General features: G+C 39.2%; 2 protein-coding genes across 5 annotated transcripts in view; one reads left to right on the forward strand and one right to left on the reverse strand.

Annotated features, from left to right (window-relative positions):
- adra1ab (adrenoceptor alpha 1Ab) overlaps nucleotides 1–24,890 on the forward strand; it is a 276,886-nt gene that overhangs the window by 157,566 nt on the left and 94,430 nt on the right. The window lies entirely within an intron of this gene.
- The window catches only part of igsf9a (immunoglobulin superfamily, member 9a), a 58,088-nt gene continuing 49,966 nt past the window's right edge, over nucleotides 16,769–24,890 (reverse strand). For all 4 annotated transcript variants that reach the window (XM_079363708.1, XM_079363707.1, XM_079363706.1 and 1 more), the window contains exons 15-21: nucleotides 24,557–24,774; nucleotides 24,114–24,198; nucleotides 23,131–23,292; nucleotides 22,708–22,744; nucleotides 20,083–22,353; nucleotides 19,429–19,499; nucleotides 16,769–17,501 (exon numbers count right to left, since the gene is read on the reverse strand). In XM_079363708.1, coding sequence (XP_079219834.1) covers nucleotides 17,338–17,501; nucleotides 19,429–19,499; nucleotides 20,083–22,353; nucleotides 22,708–22,744; nucleotides 23,131–23,292; nucleotides 24,114–24,198; nucleotides 24,557–24,774 — 3,008 coding nt within the window. In that variant the 3' untranslated portion in view covers nucleotides 16,769–17,337. The remainder of the gene's footprint in view (nucleotides 17,502–19,428; nucleotides 19,500–20,082; nucleotides 22,354–22,707; nucleotides 22,745–23,130; nucleotides 23,293–24,113; nucleotides 24,199–24,556; nucleotides 24,775–24,890) is intronic.

Genomic DNA, 24,890 nt, shown 5'->3' on the forward strand with positions numbered 1-24,890 from the left:
ACGTCTCACAACGACCAACGACAAAGTCACAGTATGAACTCTTTCATCGGTGACCAATTTTTTGTGTGGCCTAGTGCACACAAGGGTTAGAGAACGAGCAGGGAGAGAGGGAGGCATGATTGGTTCATCAGATTGGTACCTCGTGGCAGACATGGGTTGAAGTTTTTACAGGTGTACTACTGCTACAAAGGATGGATTTACTTTGTTCCTTTTTCACAGAACATGAATTATTATTTTTGGTCAGGACCTAAAGACAATTTCAACCAAAATCTTTGGAAAAAATGTTCAACCCTGCCTTTAACAAGACTGAAACTTTAACCTTTTGATAAATTAGCAATATATTGTAAACAAATTTTAAATAGACATGCACCCTTCAGGAGATACAGATTAAGGGGCGTGATAACCCCTGATTTTTCTCATGAATCTGCAGAGACTATTCATGCACGAAATCTGGCCTGGGCAAGGGCAAGGGCAACAGGTCGTTATACTGATTGGAGTGCTTTTAGAGAACTAAGAAACAAATGTTCTTCTATTAAGAAAGCTAACTCTGAGTATTATTTGTCTTTCACTACAAAAGAAATTAAATTATCCAAGAAGATTTTGGAAAGTTATAAAATCACTTACTGTCAGCTACAATTCTCCAGCTTTGCCCACTTTTGTTATGAAGGATTCTGTTGCTATTTATGACAAAATGGAATTAATGAATTCTTTTAACAAGCATTTTGTTTCTTCTGGATCCATATTTAATTAATCTATGAAACAAAGTACTGATGTGTCAGTGTATACTGGTCAGTCTTTCAATGTTGTGCCCTTCTCTGTGCAGGATATTCGTAATTCCTTAAAAAATCTTGATCCTCGAGAACCTTCAGGACCAGACTTGTTGGATCCTTATTTCTTGAGGCTAGCTGCTGATTTTGTAGCAGAACCACTTGCATATCTTTTTAACCTCACAGTGATTTCCAAGGAAATTCCATGGATTTGGCCTTTGTCCTCCCTTTACTGAAAGGGGGTGACCCGAGTATTTTAAACAACCATAGTCAGTACTGGTTAAAATCCTTGAATCTCTTGAGTGATCAGCTTAAGGAGTTTTTATATACCAATGACATTTTATCACCCTTTCAATCAGGTTTCAGAAAAAGGCATAGCGCCGTCACAGCTGCGCTGAAAGTAGTAAACAGCTTTTCTGTAGCACTTGACAGGATGGACTTTTTATGGATTTGTCCAAAGCTTTTGACACTGTTGACCGTGACATTTTAAAACTCAGACTTCTGAGCTCAGGTCTATCAGAAGAAGTGGTTGCTTGGTTCTCCAGTTATCTTAGCAGTCGGTCGCAGTGCATAAGATATGGCAGGGTATGCTCAGATTTTATACCCGTCCACAAGGGTGTGCCGCTGGGCTCTGTATTAGGTCCACTTTTATTTACAATTTATGCAAATAATCTCGATCAAAATGTGACATTTTTTATGATGATGACACTATTGTGTACTGTTGTGCTACATCTCTTACACAAGCAGTAGAAAATTTGCAAAATACTTTTGTTGTCATTCAGAATACGCTGCTTGAATTGAAACTTGTTTTAAACGCAGATAAGTCGAAGCTTATGTTTATTAGCAGGTCAAAGAGTGCTTCACAAAATGTTCCTATGTTGTTTTCTGGTGATGGAAAGGAGATTGAGGTTCTTTACTGTTACAAATACCTGGGCTAATTGATTGATGACTCCCTCAATTTTAAACTACATGTTCTGTTGCTGGTAAAAAAAAAAAAAAGCTGAGGCTTAAACTGGGTTTCTATTTTAGAAACAAATTGTGTTTTTCTTTTAATGTAAAAAAGCGACTTGTTGCTGCAACTTTTGTACCTGTTTTAGACTATGGGGATCTTTTTTTTATATGAATGCCTCTGCTCAGTGTCTTCATATGTTTGATACATGCTTACCATGCATCCTTGATGTTCATCACTGGTTGTAGAGCTCTGACTCACCATTGTGAGCTGTACTCCTGGGTTGGATGGCCCGCTTTGGCGACCCGTTGGCTCTTGCACTGGTACACCTTTATTTTTAAGGCAATTCTTGGTCTGCTTCCCTGTTATCTATGTGTTTTTATCATGCAGAGAAGTACCGGACAGTATTCTTTGCATTCTCAGGAGCTTCTTATGCTCTCTGTCCCAAACGCTCAGACTGAAATTGGGAAAAGTTCCTTTGGGTATTCTGCACCTTAGGCCTGGAATCTGTTGCAGAACGACTTAAAGCTCAAGGAGCTGGTGTGTAAATGTTTTTAAATCTAAAATGAAAGACTTGGAAGCGGACTCGATAAGTTGTCTTTGTTTTAGCTCGGCTGTCTGAACACCTGAAAACGTTTGATTTTTAGATGGCACTATTTTAATCCATGGTGTAATGCTTTTGTGAACTGTACTTTTGAATCTCTTTGTGTCTCCATCTGCAACTTTGTGGTGGGGTTTTGCTACTGCCTGTCTTGGCCAGGTCTCCCTTGGAAAAGAGGTTTTTAATCTCAATGGAACCAACCTGGTTAAATAAAGGTTAAATAAAAAATAAAGAGCAAGTCCAGTGTACAAAATCCAGAAAATGTAAATATGACTACCAGTAAACAGTTAATAATAGTTTGAAGTATAGAAACACTAGACAGAACACTATAGTGTCACAAATTAAACTCAAAAGCCCTCAGACTGATTGCATTCACTTTTCTTATCGAATTTGTTGTTTGGCCTACCGCCGACCTCACTAACCCATTCGTAATCAATTTAACTTATGTAATCTATTTGCTTTAAACAGATCATTCATTGTGTGAAACAGTCCATTGACAGCTGTATTTAGAGGTGAAAACAGACAATTTACAGTTATAATGATCATAATATATACTTTGGGCCTTAGGCTATGCTCTTGTTGCATAGAAATCCTAGAAAATTTTGAAAATGATGCCTTTTCATTCCCAGACTAGTAATTATAAAGTACATGGCAGCAAACAAACAGTGCTTTGTGCATTCCTACTAGACATTTAGCTTAATGGTAGTGCCTATATGACAGCTCGCTCTAACAGCACTGCACTATAATTTGTCACATTTTGCAAAAGTTTTTTTGTTTTTGTTTTTTCACTACTGGAACAAGTACAGGTATGCTGCTGCATGAAGCCGCTGTCAACCAACACTTTCCATTTCATTTCACGGAATAGCGAGGTCATGGCAAGGTCATACTTCACATCAAGGACAACCTCAACGTGCTCGGTCCCCGTCTGCTGTCTAAGGCATTTTGACGAATCTCTGAGATGGAGCGAATCGTCAGGTGTAATATGGAGATTGTGTGAGTGTGTGATGTTGTGCAGGTGCTCTGAATGAAATGAACAGCTGAAGGCAGCATCCATCTAATCTGATTGAGGGCAAAATGTCATGGGAGTGACAAGTGACTGGGGATCACAGTAACACCATGAGCTGGAAATGGACCTGGGGATTTTTGAAACCTGTGGATACTAAAAACACTTACACATGACAGCATATTTCTATTCAACAGATTTATTTATTTATGACAGTCAGAGTAGAGCTCCTATTGATTGAACAAGGCATTTGTTCAGAAATAGCTTTCCTTGTTGATTTAGTCTGAAGTTTGATCTTAAATATAAAAAAGGGAAAATCATTGTGTTTGTTAATTCATAGTTTGTGGCCTACAGCATAGTTTAAGACCTACCAGGGGGGTAGGAGGTGGACATGTCCTTTGTTCTGTTTGTTGCCACAAAACTGCAGGAGGCATTGAACCTTTTTGAATGGAAATGCTATGTCAAAGGTTGTTCCCAAAAGTTGTAATGCTAAGCCAAGTGTATTTTACCTTTTTTTAAAAACCTTTAAAAAACCCTGAAAGGTGAAAGTTGTATTTTGCAAGACATGAAAAATCCTCAAAGTAAAGGTCAGCCGAGAGGCAGGATTAGATAGGATTTGTTGTTCATTTTGACAAAAAAGAGTGAACTTAGATCAATATTGCATTCACATTGTTTATTCATATTCCGAAACGTCTATCCAAAGCCCCATTGTGATGTTTATTTACAACTGCCAGATAGTCTTTGGAGAGACACAACAGAAATCTGGTAAAAAAATAAATAAATAAAATAAAATAAAAAACCAGCCTGTCAGCTGCAGCCCTCATCATGATTAAAACAATAACACTTGCACAGTGAGGCTACCTTTACAGTAAAGTTGCTGTAATGCAAGTTGGCATCACCTCCTAGTCCATTAAAGTGGCTTTGACCGTGTAATTTTAGAACAGCAAAGTTTGAGCTAAGGAGATCAAGAGCATAATAGTCAAATGAAATCAAGACCAAAGAGCATAGTAAGATAAAATCACATGTCAGCAATAAGGACTGAAAAAGTGGACTCAATTATTCAGAGAGAAAGGACAAAAAAGATTCTCAAGGATAGCACATCCAAATAGTTACAAATAAATTACACAGTGCAAAATTAAATTACATCAAAATATTAGAATGTAAAAAATATGGATCAAAAATAATTTAAAGAGACAAACTTACTTAAAGCTATAAGTCTGTACAAACTGTATAAACAGTATCATGGACACAGTACATATAAGGATGCAAATGTTATTGCACAATTTGTCCCATAAATTATTATTGCAATGCAAATCAAAATCAAAATACAGATAAGATCAGGTGACATCTTATAATATTGTTATTGGTGGTGAAGCCTGTCAGTGAAGGAGCTGACCAGTGCTGTTATAGTACCATGCAGGGGATGGGAGACGTTCTCCATCAGGGATGATAGCTTTTTCATCACCCTCCTGTCGCATCCTGATTGCACATTTAATTTTCGAAAGGAACACAGTTGTTGTTAATAATTCCAGATGGACAAAACACCCATCTACAGTAGCACTCCTCAGGCACCAAATGTAGAGGAGTAGGAAAAAGTAACATTACATTACAACAAGCGAGCAGCAGCAGGTTCACTGCCAAAGACAAGGAACACAACATCTCTGAGCAGGTGCTACCTGTTGTAGCAGTGGAAGGCTAGGTCAGACCTGAGGAGTAAACATGGCATTTTTGTGTGTTTGATAATTCGCCATTTTGTCACCATGCTTTACTTGAATGTACCTGCACTGTCTTTAACTGTTATGGAAATTATGTTTAGAGGCAGGTGAATGTAATGTATGCCTTACTGGAAGTTTCACCCCAGAGCTGAGTCGGGTCGAGCTTCAAAAAGCTATGAACACACGTGTCTAACTGATCATAGCATAATACAGAGAGGGAACGAATAATTAATTTGTCAATTTCAAAACATGATGTACAGACTCATAATTGTTTATCCCATTGCTTTATCAACATTAAGTCAAAACAGCACATCAACTTCAGAAAGACAAAGTAACCTGTTGTTAGCTCGTTGATCTCTTAATCTTTTGTGATCTTGTAACCCTGTAGTCTAGCTGCTCCACTGTGTTTATGCATTAGAAATTGACTCATTAGGATAGTGCATTCATTATCAGATGGAGTAAAACCACTGCAGAGATTTAACACTGTGAATATACATTAAGAACAATAATACAGCCAGTGCAAACCTCAATGCCATCTACTGTTACCTTGAGTTCCTTGGAGTCTCTGTCTGTGTTCTTGTATATCAATACAAATTGAAGGCCACTGAAGGGGAGTTCCATGTGGTACCACTCACTCTAGAGGTCAGTTCATGTACAAGCCCATCTGCATTCATAGAACACCAGCTTTTCGACAAAAGCAGTTGCCATTAAGTTCTGACAATAATTAGCAAGCTTAAATTCAAACCTTTAAATGTCCTACAAAAACCGACATGTGAACCTTTGTAACTCAGATATGTCAACAATGTATCTATTGGGTGGAGAAAAGTGTTTATGTGTTAACAGCATAACAGCAACAACAGAGCTCAAAGCAGTCAGCTATAAATCAAAATAGCAATCTGCTGCAAACAACAACAATGTCACTATCAGACCCGCTCCCCAGAACATATATTGTGCATAGGAAAAAATCATCTTTAGGGGGGACTCATTGTCTGAAGGGGGGCATCATAATTTTTTTTAGGTGGCCGCATGTTTGCCCAAAGTTATTTTTCACATCAAGCTGATGTCTGCCGTGGTGGAACTACAGTTTTCAGAAGATGGACTACAAAAAGCTCATCTAAAAATGTTTCCCCTGTGCCTTCTTATCAGTGAAATAATCCTAAAAACTGCGGGGTGTGAATAAAAACAAAAGGTAGGCTTTATTAGATGGTTCACTTTGATGGTTTTCTAACATCACGTTCAGAGTTTTCCTTAATAAAAAAAATGAAATAAATACAAAGGCTGTAACTGATTATAAGTCAAATCAATATACAAATCAATATTGTCTCCACATTTCTCCTCTGACAGATCGTTAATTTTCCTGAACACTCAGATATGGGTGGGAATGCGCGAGTCGCTTTAAAAGTTGCGGCCGCAATGAATTGTGGGGCAGCACTTTCTTTCGTAAAGGATGGTCCGGTGTTTCCTATGCTAAAGGAGGTCATAAAGGAAGCATTGAGCCACCTTTCCATAACTTTTAGAGAATTCGAACGGCTCTTATCATGGCCGCCACTTAACTGCTTCCGGGGTTAAGGAAAAAATGCTAGTGAAAGTGGATAGTAGGGACAATCCGAACACACCCATAGACTTTACCTGGGCGTCACAAAGTGTTCAAGTGTTGAAAAATTAAAGTTAAGTTGTGACAGCATTTCCAGAACGGTGACAGCCATCGACGGCCCTCGAGAGCCCCCTACAGCAGCAGATGGCCGATGTCACTCAGTCTTCCATTCATATTTACAGTCTATGGTTACAACCAGGAATTACAAAATAGGCCCTAAATACATTTATTTATGTTCAGAGGGAAGGCAGGATCATCTGTAAAATGTTAACCATCTGTTGTGGCAGGGAGTTGCGGAGACTCATCGTCTGCAGCCACCATGCTGGAAATTCTGTCTCAGCCGTATATTTTGAGTCAACCTAACGACAGGCTTCCTGACGAAACCTTTACTTCAGGCCCACCTGTCAACCATGTCAGCTATGTGCCTAACAATGGATAAATCGTATTGTTCTTAAAATCGAAGCAAATTTGTTTTTTAGAAAATTACCCCTCATACAGTTTGTGTCTATGATGACAATAACTAATCAGACCTATTTAGTTCTTGTACTAGGCTGTAAACAAAAACTGTGGTGTGCATGTGACTTCTAGAGCGCATGGAGCCGACTTCAAGCAGACCCTCTTCAAATCAGGATTTTGCCACCAAGTTTGCCACTTGATGATCACTTAATTAGTGCACTCTCTGCTTGCTCTGCTCTGCCCCTCTCTCTCCTGTTCACTGTCATTGTGCTTAAAATCACTCGATTTATGTCCCTCCTTTAAATACCTCTTCAATTAAATGTCCATTTATTCCATTGTTTAGAGAATAAAGCTTTCTGTACCCGACGTAATCCGAACATTACCACATTATTACCACGTGGAAGTCCACTTAGGGTCCCACTTTGGTCAGAGGCTTTTCATTTTCAGTGGTCTTCTGTCACTTCTAAGCAGCCAACAATCAAGATGGATTGAGTTAAAATGGTGTGTTCTTAAATAGGAGTAGTTACCTTGACTTTACTATTTTATTTCAGCTTGGGAGAACCAGCTACCATTCCCCCTCATTGCCCTTATCTGAAAGTGCTATTTATGTATAATTATGTAGAAACACTTTCTGTGTTAACTGCTGAGGACTATTGAGGAAGTATATTCCCTCCATGCACAGCAGACACAAGTGGCTTTCCTGCAACAGTTTTATTCAAAGCTTTCCTCAAATCCACCGTGAAAACTAAACAGTATAAAATGTGACAATTATTAAACAATATAGACAAACATAAACAAGAAGTACAGCATGTAATCAATGCAGTAACAGTCAACTCAAAGTAGAATGCAAATGAAATAAATTACTTCATTGGCTGCATGCTAATAAGAGAGAATTGTGAAGTCCAACTTTTAATCAGTGACTCTGTACCTGCCTGCTGTCGATACCCACTGAATGGCTGTATAAAATCTCGAGAGCAGCCCAACGTGACATAAAAGTCAACTTCAAAATAAAAGTCACTTGCATCCAATAAAATGATCAACTTAAATGTACAAATATTCTTCCAAAACCAAACTTAAATACAACCTAATCCTTAGTTTCTACATAATAAAAGTAAACAAAAATTGCAACTATTACAGGTGGTGTGGAAGATGCCCGCTCAACTTCCCTGTAGGTGTAGTTCACTATGATCTATTTTGTTTTCTCTGTTTTATTTATTTATTACATGTGTGGCTGACTGTTTGATGGGGGTTCAGCGAAGAAACTTGTAACTTCAGTTCTCTGCTGTGAAAATTATAGGCTACACAATCCTTTTTGATAATTTGACTTTTCAGTTCTTGAAGCACTGAAAGAGGTTCACAGTCGTTCTAGAACAACAAAGAGGTTTTGTCAAGCAGTAAGTGCTAAGGTTGGCATATGAAGGATTATTATTATTATCACTTTGATATAAAAAGTATAATCATGTCAAGGGTTCATATAAATCGTCACTTGGAGCATTTTCAATATTTTGCTCTTAATTTGGTTTGAAACTGTAAAATACATAATATGATATCTTGGCTGAGACTTGTGGAAAACAATCCATTTCACTAAAGCCTTGTCCTCTGAAATTCAGTTCAATTTCTCACTGAATGGTGAGTAAAACAATTAAAATATGCATGCGATGTGAGGTGCCTCATTTTCTACTTTAGTCTGTGTTTTCAATGTTAACTGATGGGCCTGAAGTGTTTGCTAGTGCTGTATTATTAAGGAACTACATTCTGAAATGTGATGGAGACTGAAGAGAAGCTTCTGAATCTAAAAACTTGAATAATTGGGCCAATTGTTTGAATTCAGATCACATCATTTGAATTTGTTTTTTGAAACTGAATCTAAAGTAGTAACATTTGAAATTGAATTTATTGGTGAGGAACTGATTTCCAATAAACTTGAAGCTTTATTTAACATTCTTAAATCGGATACGCTTATTTTAATCTACTCAAATTCAAGATTAATGTTAGCACTTCCAGGTGATAAGGAAGAGCATTCAAGTGCAGATTTCCAGCACTCCTTTTTGACAAATCAACACTTCTGTTCTGACAGTGCGACTACATGGATCCATCGGATTTATGCATCCATTGTGGACAATCAGTTCACCATAGATGTAATGATTTTATGTTTCTGTTGTCATGTTAAGCTAAAGGAGCCTACTGGCTTGTGATGATAATTTGACATTCAAACATAAGCTCATATTGCTTAAGTTACCAACTTAGTATTTGTTTAGTAACTTTAGTTCACAGTAATGTCAGCACTCACTCTGTGTGACATTAAGCAGATCACAATTACTGTGTATGTGGTGCTGGGCCGCAAACCTGGGTCAGGACTGCTGCTGATTTTATCATCTGCCACAGTGTTGATTTTTGCAATGTCATCCTTTATGTTGCAGGTGTACACATGCATTTGACTGTAGTTCATACACAATGCAACATTGATACCACCGATAGCTAAACCTATAAGTCGTGGTGGGTCAAAAGAAGGTGTTACCAAACAATTTGTGACAGACGACATCTCAGATTGATTGATCTGCAGGTTAACTCTGGTGCTCAGTCAGGCAGCTCTATACGTTCACTGACCAAACAGCACACAAATATTCAGGTTGAACAATTACAATACAAACGTACAACATTTTTTTGCCCATAGAAAGACTGCAAAGTATTTCACAGTGTACATCTATTTGTGACAGCAATGAAAATAATTTCGATGAATAATTTCGATGCCAGTAAGCGCCTACATTCTCCTTAAATAGCCTAATTCTTTTCCAAAGGTTTGGGTCAGCAAACTCTTGGATTCATTTCTATTGAAGTAATTTCAATGCAAGAGATTAGGACTAGCTAAAGAATCCAGATAACAGAAAAAGCATAAAAAGATGCTGAATTATTGAAAACTGTTTACTGTAGCTTCAAAAGTGATTCAAAACAAGTGTCTATTTCATAATAAAATAATTTACGAGACACAGTGTAACCCTCAGATGATTCAGAGTACATATGAAATATAGGAGACATTTAAAGAAGCAGTAAAAATGGAGGATCAGGAAAACTTATAAATATATTGTTTTAAGCAGCCTTTATAAATACGCTAAATATCACTATATAAGTTTTTTCTCTTATTTTCAATATTTCTTTCTAATATATCTTTTTATTTTAAACACAAAATCTGATGGAGAATAAGCTTCAAAGAATGATTAACTCAAGAAATCGAACTGTATATACGAAATCCACTTGCATCAACAAACGTTTACAGATAATTGCAAAATCTGAACTTTTATCAGATCATCTCAAAACTTTTATTCCTTATCCAAATACAAGCAAACGTGACTCCTCACAAAAATCTGACATATTTCTCCATTATGACAATCATATTGTTATCTGTAAAGTAGTGTATCAAGACATCTGTCGGAACATCATGAAGAATAAATGCAGAAAAAAGGACAATTCAAAATTTCAATAATTTACAAAAGCAATCAGTCAACACAAATACATAAAATCTTTGATTTAATCATACCACGTTAAGTGAAAGTAAGTCTCTATAACCAAGAATGATGGGTCCAAATGAAAAAAGTTTTACATCTCTTTCAATGACTAAAAGACAGTCATATGATGATGTTTAAAGGAAAAATCTCAGAGGTGTTTACAATGTCAACAGGTTTAGTGAGAAAATGGTTCAATTATCTTATTTGTACTACTTAATGATCTCGGACACCGAAAAAAGCACCAGATATAATAAGGTCAGCATTTCTGGATGAACACGTTTGGTAATCAATGAAAGCGTAAGAAACACTTACAGAAGGTTATTGCCCCTGGGATAACAAGAACACAGATGTTAAAAAAAAACTAAGTCTCCCAGGCTAGCGCCTAATTGAAGTGAAATAGAGGTTAAGAAAAGACTCAGCTGTAGTATAAAAGCAACACAGCAGAAAAAAGTCTTTCTCTCCCCTGATGCTTTTACCCCACACTCTGCTGGGAGGCATTTGCTGAGGTAATTAACTTGGCTGACATGTTGTGAATTCTTGTCTCTCTGACTCAATGCTGGGTGTGCAGATAGACTGATTGAAAAACTCTCATTTGGCTTTCAATCTTTAAATTATCCACGTCCGACCGTATTTCTGGTCATGTTGCCGGTAATTGTGATAATTTTACACTTGGCAGGAGATAATAGTTGCAGCTCTTCCTCAGCAACAAACACTAATTGCCATCCTTGTTCTCTTTGTTGCATAAAACAAGATACCTGCTGTAGTCCACTCGAATATGGCAACAAACAAAAATAATAACGTCTGTCAGGTTAGATAAAAAAAGACATGCCTTACATCTCAGTGAAGACTTGTGTAAGAATGTCACAGTGGAGCTACAAACTGATCATGGATGTAATTCGGCTGCAATTTGTGTGTGGTTTTCAAGCATACAGCCGTTTTCTCTCTCTCATTTAATATCCTTAAAGGCTCATGAGTTGACTCTAGGGGCCGCAACTTATCATTTCATCATTTCAAAATGTTACAGGTAAACAGAAACAAAAAAAAAACAAAAAAAACTGATGTTTGTTGAGGTGAAACACCTGTGACATGTGGTGTTTGTGTTTGGCTTTACTGCAGCGCTAAAAGTAGCCATGTTGATTTCACATTTAGAAATAAAGTAACTAAATTTCATTTAATTAAAACCCATAGAGACCTGATGAGAGGCAGGCATGCTTGTACCTTTTAAGACCTGATGAGATGCCTACGTCTCATAATAACGTCTCAATGAACATGAGGGCAAAGGAAAATTTAATTTACATTTAAAGACAAAAGTTTTAAATTGTTTAATTTGTAAGGTCTCTACCTTATAAAGAGTGCTCAGATTTTCAAAGACTTAATCACGTTTGTCATGACCTTTTCAGTAACAGTTTACATATTGAGTATCTAATCTGTTTATAATGTTTCATTGGTAGTGTAAGAGTCCATGGAGTGAATTGTTATTGGTGTAAAAGTTTTGAATTTGATCTCGATACTTCTTGCAGTATTGAGGACATAGGGGTAATTGGAGACATAGTTTAGTCTCCAACCCAGTGTCACTGAATCATGTGTGTTGAGGAGCATATCAAAGAATAAAAACTATGGAAAAAAATCCATACTCCAGTTCAATCCACCCACTTTGTATGAAGCCCAACACCAAGCTGTCATTGTGTCATTTCTTCAATAGAAAGCTTAGAAAAGATGAAATAAACATCTTCAATGAAAAATATAACTTCACAAACCACAACTCAGAGCTTCGTCGACAGCCACAGATTGAAGTTAGGAAAAAAAAGCCTGAGAGCCAGTGAAATATAAAGCTGATAAATTCACACAAGAATCCAAACACAAGAAAACCAGAAAATGTTACCTGTCAGTGTTGCTTTGTTGTTGCAAGTGCTGTGAATCTTCCTTCGAAAGAAACTGTGGAATTACCCCTGCGCAGGCTGAACTTGCTCATACTCATTACTGTTTCTTTGTTTGAACGCAACATTGTCAGAACTCCACTCGGCAGCCGCAGACAAGAAATATGTTTGTCCTACCTCATAATTTCTGATGTCAACGTGATATAAAGGTCTAAATAAAAGGAATTGCAGAGGATTAAAAAAGATGACTATGACATTACCTCCGATCATTTCCTATTGATGGGGGCTGTCTGGTGCCGCAGTCCTCACACCATTAGTTTAATTAAAAGCTTGTTCAGATGTAAGACAAGAATTTGATCAGTCAATGAAGTCAGCGGCCTACTAGAGTCAAAGAGCAGAGTGAGGCTGTATATCTGGACACCATCTCAGATTGCCTCTATGCTTTTTCATTGTGTAAATGGAGCTGAGCAAGCAATTGGTGTCTGCTTTCAGCAAGAAGGAAAAAAAGGAAGATGTGATAACAACAACACAATATCTCACATAAAAACGTCTTCTTAAATGACATGATTAAGAATTATCCTACAAAGGCTAGTATTGTTAAACAAATATTGAAATGTGAGGCAAAGACAAAACTGTAACATAAGCTAATTGTTTATATTGACAATTATTTGAAGTGGTGGATACAACTAATGCCATGTACAGGGGCTGCAGTTCTTAAATTGTGAAGTCAAGGTTCAACCCCCTACCCCCTGTCCTCTTCCCACATCGCACTCCCCACTCTCTTCTCCTAAATTGGCTCATTATGAATCACAGTTAATGGATGTAAACACTTTTTGGCCCAACGTTACAGAAGTTAAAAAAAAACGTTGTTGAAGTCTGTTGAAGTTTCGATTGTGCCCACAGATCCAGAGCCAAGAAAATTACATTCAGAGAATCTTGTCTTTAAAATCTGGCTGTCTGATAACAGACGTGCACTTTTCTGTTACACTAATTGCTGCAAGTTTAGAGCTATAGGAGTGCTATGTACCTCAGCTTTTCAATGTGAATATGACATTTTTATTAAAAACATCTTGATAGATTTCTAACTTTGTGAGTCACTTCATGACATTTGCAAAGAAAGCATTCACTGCTTAATGGACATAATGAAGGAGTACTTGCATTAACACTAATCCCCCCCCCCAGCCCCCCAGCCCTTAGTTCACAAAATAACCAAAAGAAGGAGCAGGAAACAATCCGGTTTATGAGCTCCTGCTGTTCTTCACTTCTCTTTGTGGACAGCAGTTTTTTATTGATACGTTTTTCTTTTGTGCTGCTGTACTTTGAAGTGCAGTTTATGTATGTAGCCAGTGGTGTGGTGTGATTATTTTCTGCAAGAACATTTCATGATTGAGACCTCCTGAGAACTTTCCTTCTTTACCTTTTAGCCTCAAATGTCAAAAACAGGAACTTTGTTTTCTTCTTAGCGTGTTAGGATCACAGGTTTTCATATACATTTTTCTTGTTTGAATTCAAAACGTAGGCAAAAAAAAATCAACAAAGTGCTGACTGCAAATCCCCCGAGCAGAACATTGGGTTTGATCATTTATGGACTTGAGGAACAAAATGTGCTCACAGAAAATGAAAATGTTTTACAGGACTGAAACATTGATTTGCAGTAAACGCAGCCTCTATGAGTGAATTTCAATTATAGGATGGACATCCCGCATTGCTTTGTTGTACTGTTGAGCTTTGAGTTAATTATTTGGTTGACTAATGTGAAGGCCCCAAGCGAGAGCAAAAAGCAGAACAAAAAACCCAATGTTTCCTTTTCTACCATTGTACATGAAGAAAAGCGTCCATGAGTCACAAGCATGTTTCTCTATAGCTGTTATGGCAAAGCGGTTATTAGAAATAGCTTCATCAGCAAGTCGGGCTCATAGTTTATTTTAATTTATTATTAAAGATGTATTTTTGGCTTTTTGTGCCTTCATTGTAGAAATTGGAAAGTAGGCTGAGCTGGAAATCAGGGAGAGATAAAGAGTGGGAAACGGTGTGCATGCTCATAGAGCTCATCTAAAACAGACTACTGTTTAAAAAATGTGCATGTAACTTTTTCCTATTATTGGTTAGCTCAGGTAATATCACTCAGACTGAAGTTTTGTGGCTTTGACAGAGTTCCCATACTGTATTGTATAATAGTGCTAATATGGTTTTGTAAGTTTAAGGTTTTATTTTAATGATCACATGTTTGCGCATCATAATACTGGATATGTATATGTGTCTATAAATGATTGGAATTAAAGTTTTGTGCACGGTACTTATCAACAATCAGATCTCTGCTTAGTCACACAAAAATAGTGGCTTGGCACAATTCAGCTTTGTTTCATTGTTAAATAGTTTGTGCTGGAGGCAGGGGAATTTAACTGTCTTGATTTATGTAGCCACTTATTATGCCACCCTCAAGTTAAGAGTGCAGCAAGTAAAAATTGTCAGTAGAGAAAAAAGTAACGATGTACTATGGTGTAAGTGATCCCAGGTGATCTGTGATCCTTCTGAATCAGGCCACATGTATCCACAGATCGTTGAAGAATTAATCGTCATGGTGATAAATAAACGTACTAGCACTTGATCCCTGTGAGTTTCAAAGTATTTGAGTAGGCGCAATGGAGAACCACTGTGCAAATTCTGATTTGTAAAAAAATATTTAAGCAAGTTTTTTTTTAAGACTTTCACGCAGGAAACAGTCAAAGAGTGTTGACACGTCAATGTGGATGGTGTTTGAGCTTTGACTTTGCTCCTCTCACTCTTGCTGTCTGCATTTATCAAGCAGGTATCAGCTGGTGGTTGCAAGTAACAACAATTTGAAACTCAGCACAAGTAACCTCATCCTGCTGTAATCTGTAGACTAAACTAAGCCCAACAAGCTACGTACAGCACTGTTTGGTCCAAAAAAGCCCCGTTTCCACACAGCAGTCCGGTACGGATCTGTACGGTTTGGATCCGTAAAGCATGATCCCGTTTGCGTTTCCACAGCCACCTGTGCCCTATTTGGTAGGCGGCGTGTAAGCCAGATGCTGATAGCTGTGTCAGCTATGTAATAGCGTCACATGATGGCAGCTAACCTCTAACAGCTAACCGCTAACGGGGCTAAACTATGTGATCCACAGGACATATCTGTGATTCCAAACTGTGAGGAAATGGACTGCCTCTTTAATGAAATCACTCAAAAACATTACCTTAAGAAAAAACTGTTTGATGTGAAAAAAATTGATTCTGAGTACTTCCCCCTCAAACAAAACCTGTAATAAGCCATATTAAGTAAAGCAATATGAAGAGCAACCTTAAGAGTGTGCCTATGGTGGGAGAGTAGGGTAGGACTCTCAATAGGCATTTCTCAAACTGAGAAGATGGAGAAATGTTCTACAAACACTGAATGAAGAATATTCTTATTGAATTTGTATGGCAAAAAATATCAATGCAGACATTGTATTCCCTCTTAGACTTTCCACTGTAAAATGTGAGGCTGCACGGTGACTCCCTCATAATGTGCTGTACTCCACAGGTTCATCTCATCACCTATTAAAGGCCCTTTATATGCTGATGTAAAGATTAGCATGCAAAGAGACTACTGTGGCAAATGGACATGTGATTTCAAACATTGTGTATGTTATATACCTTTAAATATGGCTGGATTCTATCATCAGAGATATTACAGTCCGTTTATGTCCATTATCAGTCGGAGAGCACTTTTTTTTTCTTTCTAGTTATTGGATCAACCGATGATAGCTTCTAAAGAAAAAATGTCATACCTAGCAATTGGGGCTAACCATACCTCCTCATTGAGATAATAGTTTCTGTCCCTTCTTCGCTCACAGTTGCTCTGAGGATGTTCCTGAACCACTTCTCAGCTATAGGACTCCTCTCTAGGATTTTTTAAGCTTAGTTAGGAGGTCTCTGAGCTTTACTGTGTGTGCGATCATAAACTGCATAGGTCCTGCTGGGAGATAAGCAGTCAACTTCTGTCAATGGACTCATGGTAAATTGAAGTCAAACAGATTTTGCTTTGATGAACAGAGAAACATGAGAAAGCCCAGGGAGACACCTGAGGCTTTTATCCTTTTGGTAGGGTGCTGATGACTTTAAAATTCACAGTATTGTAAGTGCAAAAGAAAGAAGGTAATGACATCTGTTGTGATTTCTGAGATCTATATTGTAAATGGTAAATGGACTTCAGCTTATAAAGCACTTTTCTAGTCTTCTGACTACTCCAAGCGCTTTGAATTACACTTTTTTTAAAAAGAAGCCAAACCAAATCAGTGTAGCAGAATATTTTATGTATCTTCCTTATGCTATATTTCATGACCACTTCTTTTGTTGGGACCAAAGATGATTAAAAAGTTTATCATCTCAAGCTTAATGCAGTCACTTCATGATGACTGAGATCCTTTCGTCCCTTATGTGGCCAGTGAGTCATCCCTGGATGACGAATGCTGATCACAGAGCACAGTAAAATGCTTCGAAATCGACAGATCGGCAGATTGAAGTAGGGATAAACAAAAAATGTCAAGAGTTGGACAGTAAACGGACAAAAAGAAAAACAGGCTTTGAAAACTCTGCATGACAGTAAAGGAGTTTTTCTGTCTTTGTTTCTGTCTTTAACTGAGACTTGTTTCATTAGATGAACTATTTTCTTTAAGTGATGCCCAACAAAGACACTTGGCCACACACCCTTCAAAAAGAGCTAACCTGTGCTATAGCCTTTTGTTACTTTGAAAAAAGGAGAACTAGAATGACCAGACAAAAGCTCTCCTTTTAGTCACATACACTTTTTGTCGCCTTGTGATACGAGTCAATAAGGACACACTAGGTGAGATGAGCCAAAGGCGGGTGCTGTCAGAACAGCACGGTGTCTGGTTCTGGCTCAGCAGAGCAGCTGCTTTGATGCCCCGGGAGCAGAGAGAGCTGAGTGTAATTTTTCAGTGCCTTAGTGGTACATTGCATGCTGGGAAGGCTGCAGCACCGAGAAGGTTTCAGAAGATTCAATGAAGAAAGCAAGCCTGTAGGTGGAAAAAAAAAAAAAAAGAAAGTTGTGAAATGATCTTAGTTTGCTGGTATTTTACCACAGATTTTATTTCATTGAATGTCTGCACTCTGTTGGTTTCATCATCTTCTTCATGAACTCCCAGAGATAGAAAACATTCACAGGTGAAGGGTTATACATTCAACACTGGTGTCTGAGTTGAAATGCAGTTAATTCAGAGAAGGAACTTAGTAAAAGCAGGTTAGAACTTTTACTTATTTCTATCTTGATAACAAAGCAACCTTTTTTTTTTTAACCTAGATCAGGTTCAGTTTTCAAAGTACTCCAATTATGGACTGTTAAATGTTGCTCTTTATCACACGTGCCACAATGCATTTGTATTTTAATTAAGTTTACATCTATTGTTTGACGTGTACCAGTAACCATCAGACGTATGAGCGATCAAATGATGCTGTTTCCCAATTTAAAAACCTTTGCATGCACTTTAATCTCGAGATTGGAGGGCCATATCGGAAATGTGACTTGTACTTTTCCAGTTTGCAATGCTTAACCTTACTTTCAATTTCCACATAGTCCATGCGTGCCGCAGAACGAGACACACTACGGTGGTGTACGCTGCCACTCTAGTGCTGTTTCCACATCAAGAGCAGTCGTCCATCTCTGAAGCCTGCCAGCCAGTTCTAAATACACTGTTATATCTTTTTTTTGGACGTAGCCTGATTTAAGCCCACGTCAAGCTAAACAGAATAGATTGAAGCGGACAGGAAGTCAAAAAAAGAAACGCACAGAGCATCCTGCCATTTAAAAATAAAAGACACTATATGGACTCCTAGTCATATTTTTCATCACTCTATCAACTACATCAAAATAGGCCTCGAATGAACAGCAACTCATCCTCAGAGTGATAAAGCAACATGTTTGCACATTTTCTTTATTCCCGCCTGATCTTCTCTGTGATGTGTGCACAGCTGCTCATGGCTGCACTCGTGCTCCAGAAACAGACCCAGTGGGGCAGGGCATGTGGTGTCTGATGGAGCAAAACTGTGATGCTGACAGAATGCACGGATTATGTGGAAATTGGCCGTTAGGGTTATGTTAGTTAGACCAATGACTATCAGTTGCCACAACGAGTGCATAATTTTATTCATAATGTAGGCCCTTGGTGCCCTGACCTTTATAATATTTGTCAACAAAGATATGGTAAACGATTTCAAGAGCTTGTATGTTGGACAAAACTTTGGCTTATTGAAGACGTTGTAAAGCTTTGATTCTTAAGATATCTGTAAATGAACAACATTGACTGTCAATAATCTAAAAGAATAGCTTTATGTTTCTGTGCTTTTACTTTGACATGCATCTGACACTGACGCAATGTATTCTTTTATCAGAAGATTGATCTCAACATCTCACACAAGATCTGACAGGTAAATGACAATGACGAATGGAAGTCACTGATTGGCTGGTTGCTAACAAATAGACCAGTACCTAACGAGAGGGTCAATTGAAAAGTTCAACCAACCTGTTAGAAGGTTTTAGTGTCTAAATAGTAATTTATGTCAATTTATTTTCCGGTTCATAGGTTTAGAGCCTTCTTAGTTAACTAACCAAAAAAGACTCCCTTTACATGAGGTCAACAATAAATAATGACTTTGCTCTTGCCTGCCATCAGCCATAAACATTGTCCACCTTCATTGTATCAATAACAATGCCAATATCTCTGCCGGGTCTATTTTTCCATCTTTAAAAAAAGAATACATTAAACTTACTTATGTCATCATCCATGAAGGTGTATGCCATGCGAATTGGTTACATGATCTGTTTTTTATAATCTGCTTTATTACAACACCATTAGCATAAAATGTAATTGTTAACGTACTGTAATAATAATACCTATTGTATAATTTGTTTTCACATATTAGTTGTGAGGAATGAAAAACCCTCACCATCACGGTCTCCAGGTGAGCAAAAATCAGCAGCATCCCACTCGTAATTTTCATCAACTGAGTCCTTTCTCCTGGAGAGGCCACAAAACAGTGCTTGGTTTCAAAAAGAGTTTGAATGTTTAACAACAGACATACACACTCATTAGTGTCAAGAGTTATGAAAACTCTATAAATAAACTATCCATCAAGTCCAGTAAAGATTATTTCTATTTCACGTTTCCATTATATGTTCAGATTATATCTCAACATTTCATTGCAGTTTTATTTGCTAATAGTAAAATGTCTGATATTAATTTGTGAACAGTAATATCTCGTGAGCGAGTGACGTTTCGAGCACAGCTCTTCTTCAGACTCAGTGTGTGCGGTCTCCTTCTTTTATTCATTGAATGCTGACCTTTGAGACAGGCACCTTACTGGATGTGCGCGACTGCTACTTTTACTTGAACAGTAATATCGACATACATCATTTGTGTATTTATCATTTCTAAACATCTGTTGCTTACAATATTTGCTAAGCTATAAAAAAGAAACGGTGCTTTTGATATTATGCTGATGAACAAACAAATGTTTAAAGTGATGCTCTTCCATACAGTAAAAAAAATACAGTTATAAAAAAATCCAAGACTCGAGTGTGAATCACAGTTGCTGTAATACCTTTGGCTTGGTTCCATCTGGAGACTGTGTTTGTGATCTGTGCTCCCCTGGATTTCCTCTACAGTCTCAGGTGAACTGGTGAGAGTTGGGGAGAGTTGACACACAGAAAGACGTCCGTTTGCTGGCTCCATGCTCCCCCGGCCACTGCTGGCATAACTGCTGTAACTGCTCCCTGACTCCGGCACTCCATCATAGCCTCCTGCTTCTATTTCGAGAGGCTCTTGATCTTTGTTGTTTAATGGATGGTATGTGGAAGCCTTCTTCATGGCCTCCAAGGAACCTTCAGCCTGTTTCATGGACTCCGGAAAGGGGACTGTCCATTTGGCAGATTCTGTACAGATGGACGCCTCTCTTGTTGGCTCATAGTGACAAGGCATGTTGAGATTTAAACTAGGCCTTGGAGACATACCATCCACAGTGGGAGGTAAACGGGAAGCAGCCTGGGCAGCAGAAGGAGGACTTGCAGGAGGTTTGAAGATTTTCCTTGCCAGCGGGCTCAGGGGCTCCAAAAACAGAGATTGTGGACGAGAGGAGACAACAGAGCAGTTCTCTTGGCTGAGAGAGTCTATCCACGCGTCAGGAGTCAGGAAATAGCTTTCTTTTCTTTTCCTTGAGTCAAGGCTTTGACTTCGCCGCTTGGAGTCCCACATTTTCGAGCTTGGGGTCGCAGCTTTAGTGCTGGTAGGAAGTTGCAGAGTAGCTGGGTCATCCCCAGGAGCAGAACCTCGGCAGTCAAAGCTTGAACTCCTACTGATGTCTCTGAATCTGCCTCTGGCCGTCAGTGAGTGCCCTTGTTGCACATGGGAGGCAATTCTTTGGTGAAGCATGGGCTCTGTAGATTGTATCACACATACATCCATCTCTGGGTCATCCACACTCATCTCAACGCACACGTATTCATGAGTGGGCTCAGGGACCACAACCTCCGATTCTGAAGAGTCTGGCACTGCATTTGGAGCCAAATGTAATCCTCCCGTGTAATTATTGCTATGAAAAGACAATGTTGAAAGGCTGCCACGACTAAGATGGTTCCGTGTCCGTGCCTCGGAGTATGACTCATATGTTTGCCTTTCTAAGCGTGTGGATTGTGGTGAATTATCATAGCCCTCTGGTGCTGCCTGTATCCTTTCATGTCCCTGGTGCTTTGAGGACAGATGTGGGAGTGTTAATCGGTCTTTGGGAAGGCTGCCTGCCTTCTCAGATTGGATGTAGGATTGTGGGGTGAATGATGGGGCAGGATGATGGTCATAGGACTGAAAACAAGAGTTACTTGTAGGTAACGACTCGTTGAAATGGGTTGGGATAGGGATCTGAGAGGAAGGAGAATCAAGAGTACGGGCATCCCAATGCACAGACGATGAGGAGAAAGGGCTCTGTGACCAAGCAAAGCTCTCCTTGCTGCCTTGGGGTAATCTGGGAGGCAATGTGCTGCTTTTATATTCCCACATATGATCATACGTGTCAGCCTCTCCTCCTTCAAAGTCTAATTGCTCCCCTCTATATTCTCCTCTTTCCATTGTGTACTTCCGGAGCTCCCTCTCCAGCTCCTCCCTCTCCTGAGCCAGTTTCAGGCAGTGACTCAAGTTTCCTCTCTCCCGCTCGTGCTCCATTTGAAGAACAAGATTGCTTGCTGTGGTAGATGGCTGACCAAGGCTGGATCGGATATGTGGGAGCACAGGAAATGTTGGAGCAAATTTTCTGTCTTGATAAGAAACAGTAGCCAAGCTACTGTTTGAGCACATGCTGCCGATGTCAGGAACGCCATCGCAATTGGATTTCTGGTCCAAGATACAAGGGCTATAATTGGGCAAGAGCTGGTCCATGCCACAAATTAGTTTTTTAGAATCAGCCACTGCTGGCGTCCTAGGCGGGAGGTCAACAGAGAGTACAAACGGTGGCTCTTTGCTGTCCCTCTCAGAGTGCAGTGACACAGATCTTCGGACCCTTGCTGGTTGGCCATGCCTTACGTTTTTCTTGCTCTGAATAGTCATTGTGTCGTACTGCGGGATTACAAAACGCCCATCAGGACCTCGTGAGATTAACTCTACTGACGGTGAGATTGGAGAAGAATGTGTCCTCATAAGGCGACCTCTGCTGTAGTTTGATAGAGGATGCTTCCGTTGTTGATGATTCTCAGTGCTGAAGGAGGAACAGTCTGTCTGCGAGGAGGAGGAGGTGGTGGTGGTAGAGGAAGTGGTGGGATAGAGGTTGCTGGCTGGAAGTAGGCTTTTCTTCAACATACTGTCTGGACTGCTGGTGCCTGAAGTCTTACTGTGTCAGCGAGAGAGAGAAAGAGAGAGGGGAAAAATACAGAGAGAGAAAGAAAGAGGGGGAGTGAGTGGTGAAGAACAAAATTATAAGAAAAAACGGAGGTGTAAGAGGGAGTGAAAATAAATCCGAGAAAATAAGATTGAGTAAGAGTGAAAGCGGGGGCGGGAGAGATGCAGACAAAAAGAGACCAAAAACAGCAGAAGCAGCAATAGATTATGATGAGACAGGAAATGAGGATATGTAACAGAAAATGATCCCAGTGTTGGCATTTTCAATGTATATCAGTTTGTAAGGGAAAGCAGAGGAAAAGGTCAATGAGGGGGTATTAAAATAAAATGATAAAGGGGTACTTACATTGATGGGGAGCGTTTATGGATGGCAGGATGGGGCTCTGAATGTGAGGGAGAGGGGTAAAATGGTATCTGACTCATTAGGATACAACCACTGACCAAGGAGTAAAAACATAATCAACCCTAATAAGAGCCTATTAAAGGGCCCGAGGCACCCAGGCTTGTCCAAAAAGTTAATTACACTTACATTTATCAGCCACTAATGAGAAATTACCCTAATTAGCAAGTAATGTAAATGACATCAATAACTTTTACAACTGAATGGACGAGCGGGGGTACAAAAGGAGCGCCAAATCCATGCAGTGGGGAATGATTTATATAATGGACTGAAAGTGCCTTCAATATTTTATTGAATAAATGATGATATTCATGATGCAGTTCATCATAGTGAGTGTCTGCTGAGTCTCTGGAGTGAGGGGCGTTTTACCATTCTTCTTTCTGCGCCGCTGGTCTCTCTTGATGATATAGGCGGACCCCAGCAGCAAAACCAGTGCCAAGAACATGAAGCCAACCCCGCCCAGCACACCGGCTAATAAAGGCTCTGGGACGAACTCCAAAAGTCGAGATGGGGCGGGGTAAATCTCCATCCCTGTGAAATATTATAAATAAGTGGGGATATTTATACATTTTTTAAATAAAGACAAGGTAAGAGCAACCACACTGTGAGCATACTGTAACTATCATCTTAATTCTAATCCAGAGATTTTAGTTTAAGAAGAAGAGGAGCAGCCCTGAAATGAAAAATAAAGTGAAAAGCTCTCGATGAATTTCTATAATCATAAAATGAACTAAAATATTATCATTTATGTGATCAAACTGACTGACCTACAGTACAGTCACATTTCAAGACACTTGAAGTCATGCAATTCATTTAAACCATTTGCAGATAAAATTGTAAATCTGTTGAACAAGATTGCTTGAGATTTTACATTAACAGCTTTAAGTGGATCTAATTTGCAATCAGCGTCCCTGATGATCATTTTCAGCGAATCATGAAAACTTGTTTTGCATAATTTACTCGAACGTTATAGTTGATTTTATCAGCTGAGCTATGTTTAACAATACACAATCCTCAGGTGATGCCATCAGCTTGATGAATCTGTACCATATCTGATGAAAAATTCATGTCACATTCACATAAGAATCAGAAAAGACCAGTATAAATGATTTCTCTAAGTCTTGTGAGAAGTTATTAGTGAAGCTATTTCTATCACTCAGGCTTCTAATGGACAGTGTTCCCCGGGGCTCTGCTCTAATTTTGGTCTGACGCTGGGAATAGAAGGAAGGGGAGAAAGTAAAAAAGAGACCCAAGACTTGGAAAAAAAAAAGAGCCTGATGGAGGAGGATGGGTTGTAACAGCGGGTGGGGCGAGAATGCAAAGGGGGGCAAGGTTGCTCTGAAAACACCTACCCACTGTAGAGACATTGACTGATGGACTGGGCTCGCTCAGCAAGTCCCCACGACGAGATAGCAGCCGCAGCTCGTACACACAGTCCTGGGACAAGCATCCACACACAAGCACACCAACACGCACACACACACACACATACAGTGGGAAGGGCAGAGGATGAGACCACACTTTGTCAACACGCAACTGTGCCTGCAATGCTAATGAAGTGGATTTGAATTTGTCTAGGCCTGCACAGGACAGCATACGAAAGGATGGGGGATGAAAAGGCAGCGCACAGAGATTGAAAGAAGACAGAAAAGCCATGTCGGTCGTATCGTGAGCATAATTGAGAATCTACCAAAGTAAAATCACTGAGATGTAGCCTAGATAAAAATCTCTAAGGCATTCAACAAGCAGCATGAACTGATTAGTCTCAGAGGGAGCTGTGTGACTGGCTTGTTACCTTGTGCAGACCCGGAACGACTATCGCACTACTGTTGGCACTGATGTCCTCATCCAAATTAAACCACTCCCCTTGTTCGGTGCGGGACTGAAGAACAAAGCCTGTGATGGGAGGATGCCGTGCTTCGGGAAGGGACCATTGCAGAATAACACCCGCTGAGCCCTGATCAGCCGACAGCGACATAGGGGGCTTTAGTTTACCTCTCCTCAGTGGAGGATCTGTTGCAGGAGGAAATAGGAAAGACCTTCAGTCGAGCAGCACACAATCTGGTGGAAAAATTAAATTACAGCGCAGGAAATTGCTACTGCCACAGATGTTCAACCTTGAGAGTGTG

This window comes from Symphodus melops (genome assembly GCF_947650265.1).
Source record: "Symphodus melops genome assembly, chromosome: 16".
In the NCBI taxonomy this organism is placed as follows: domain Eukaryota; kingdom Metazoa; phylum Chordata; class Actinopteri; order Labriformes; family Labridae; genus Symphodus; species Symphodus melops.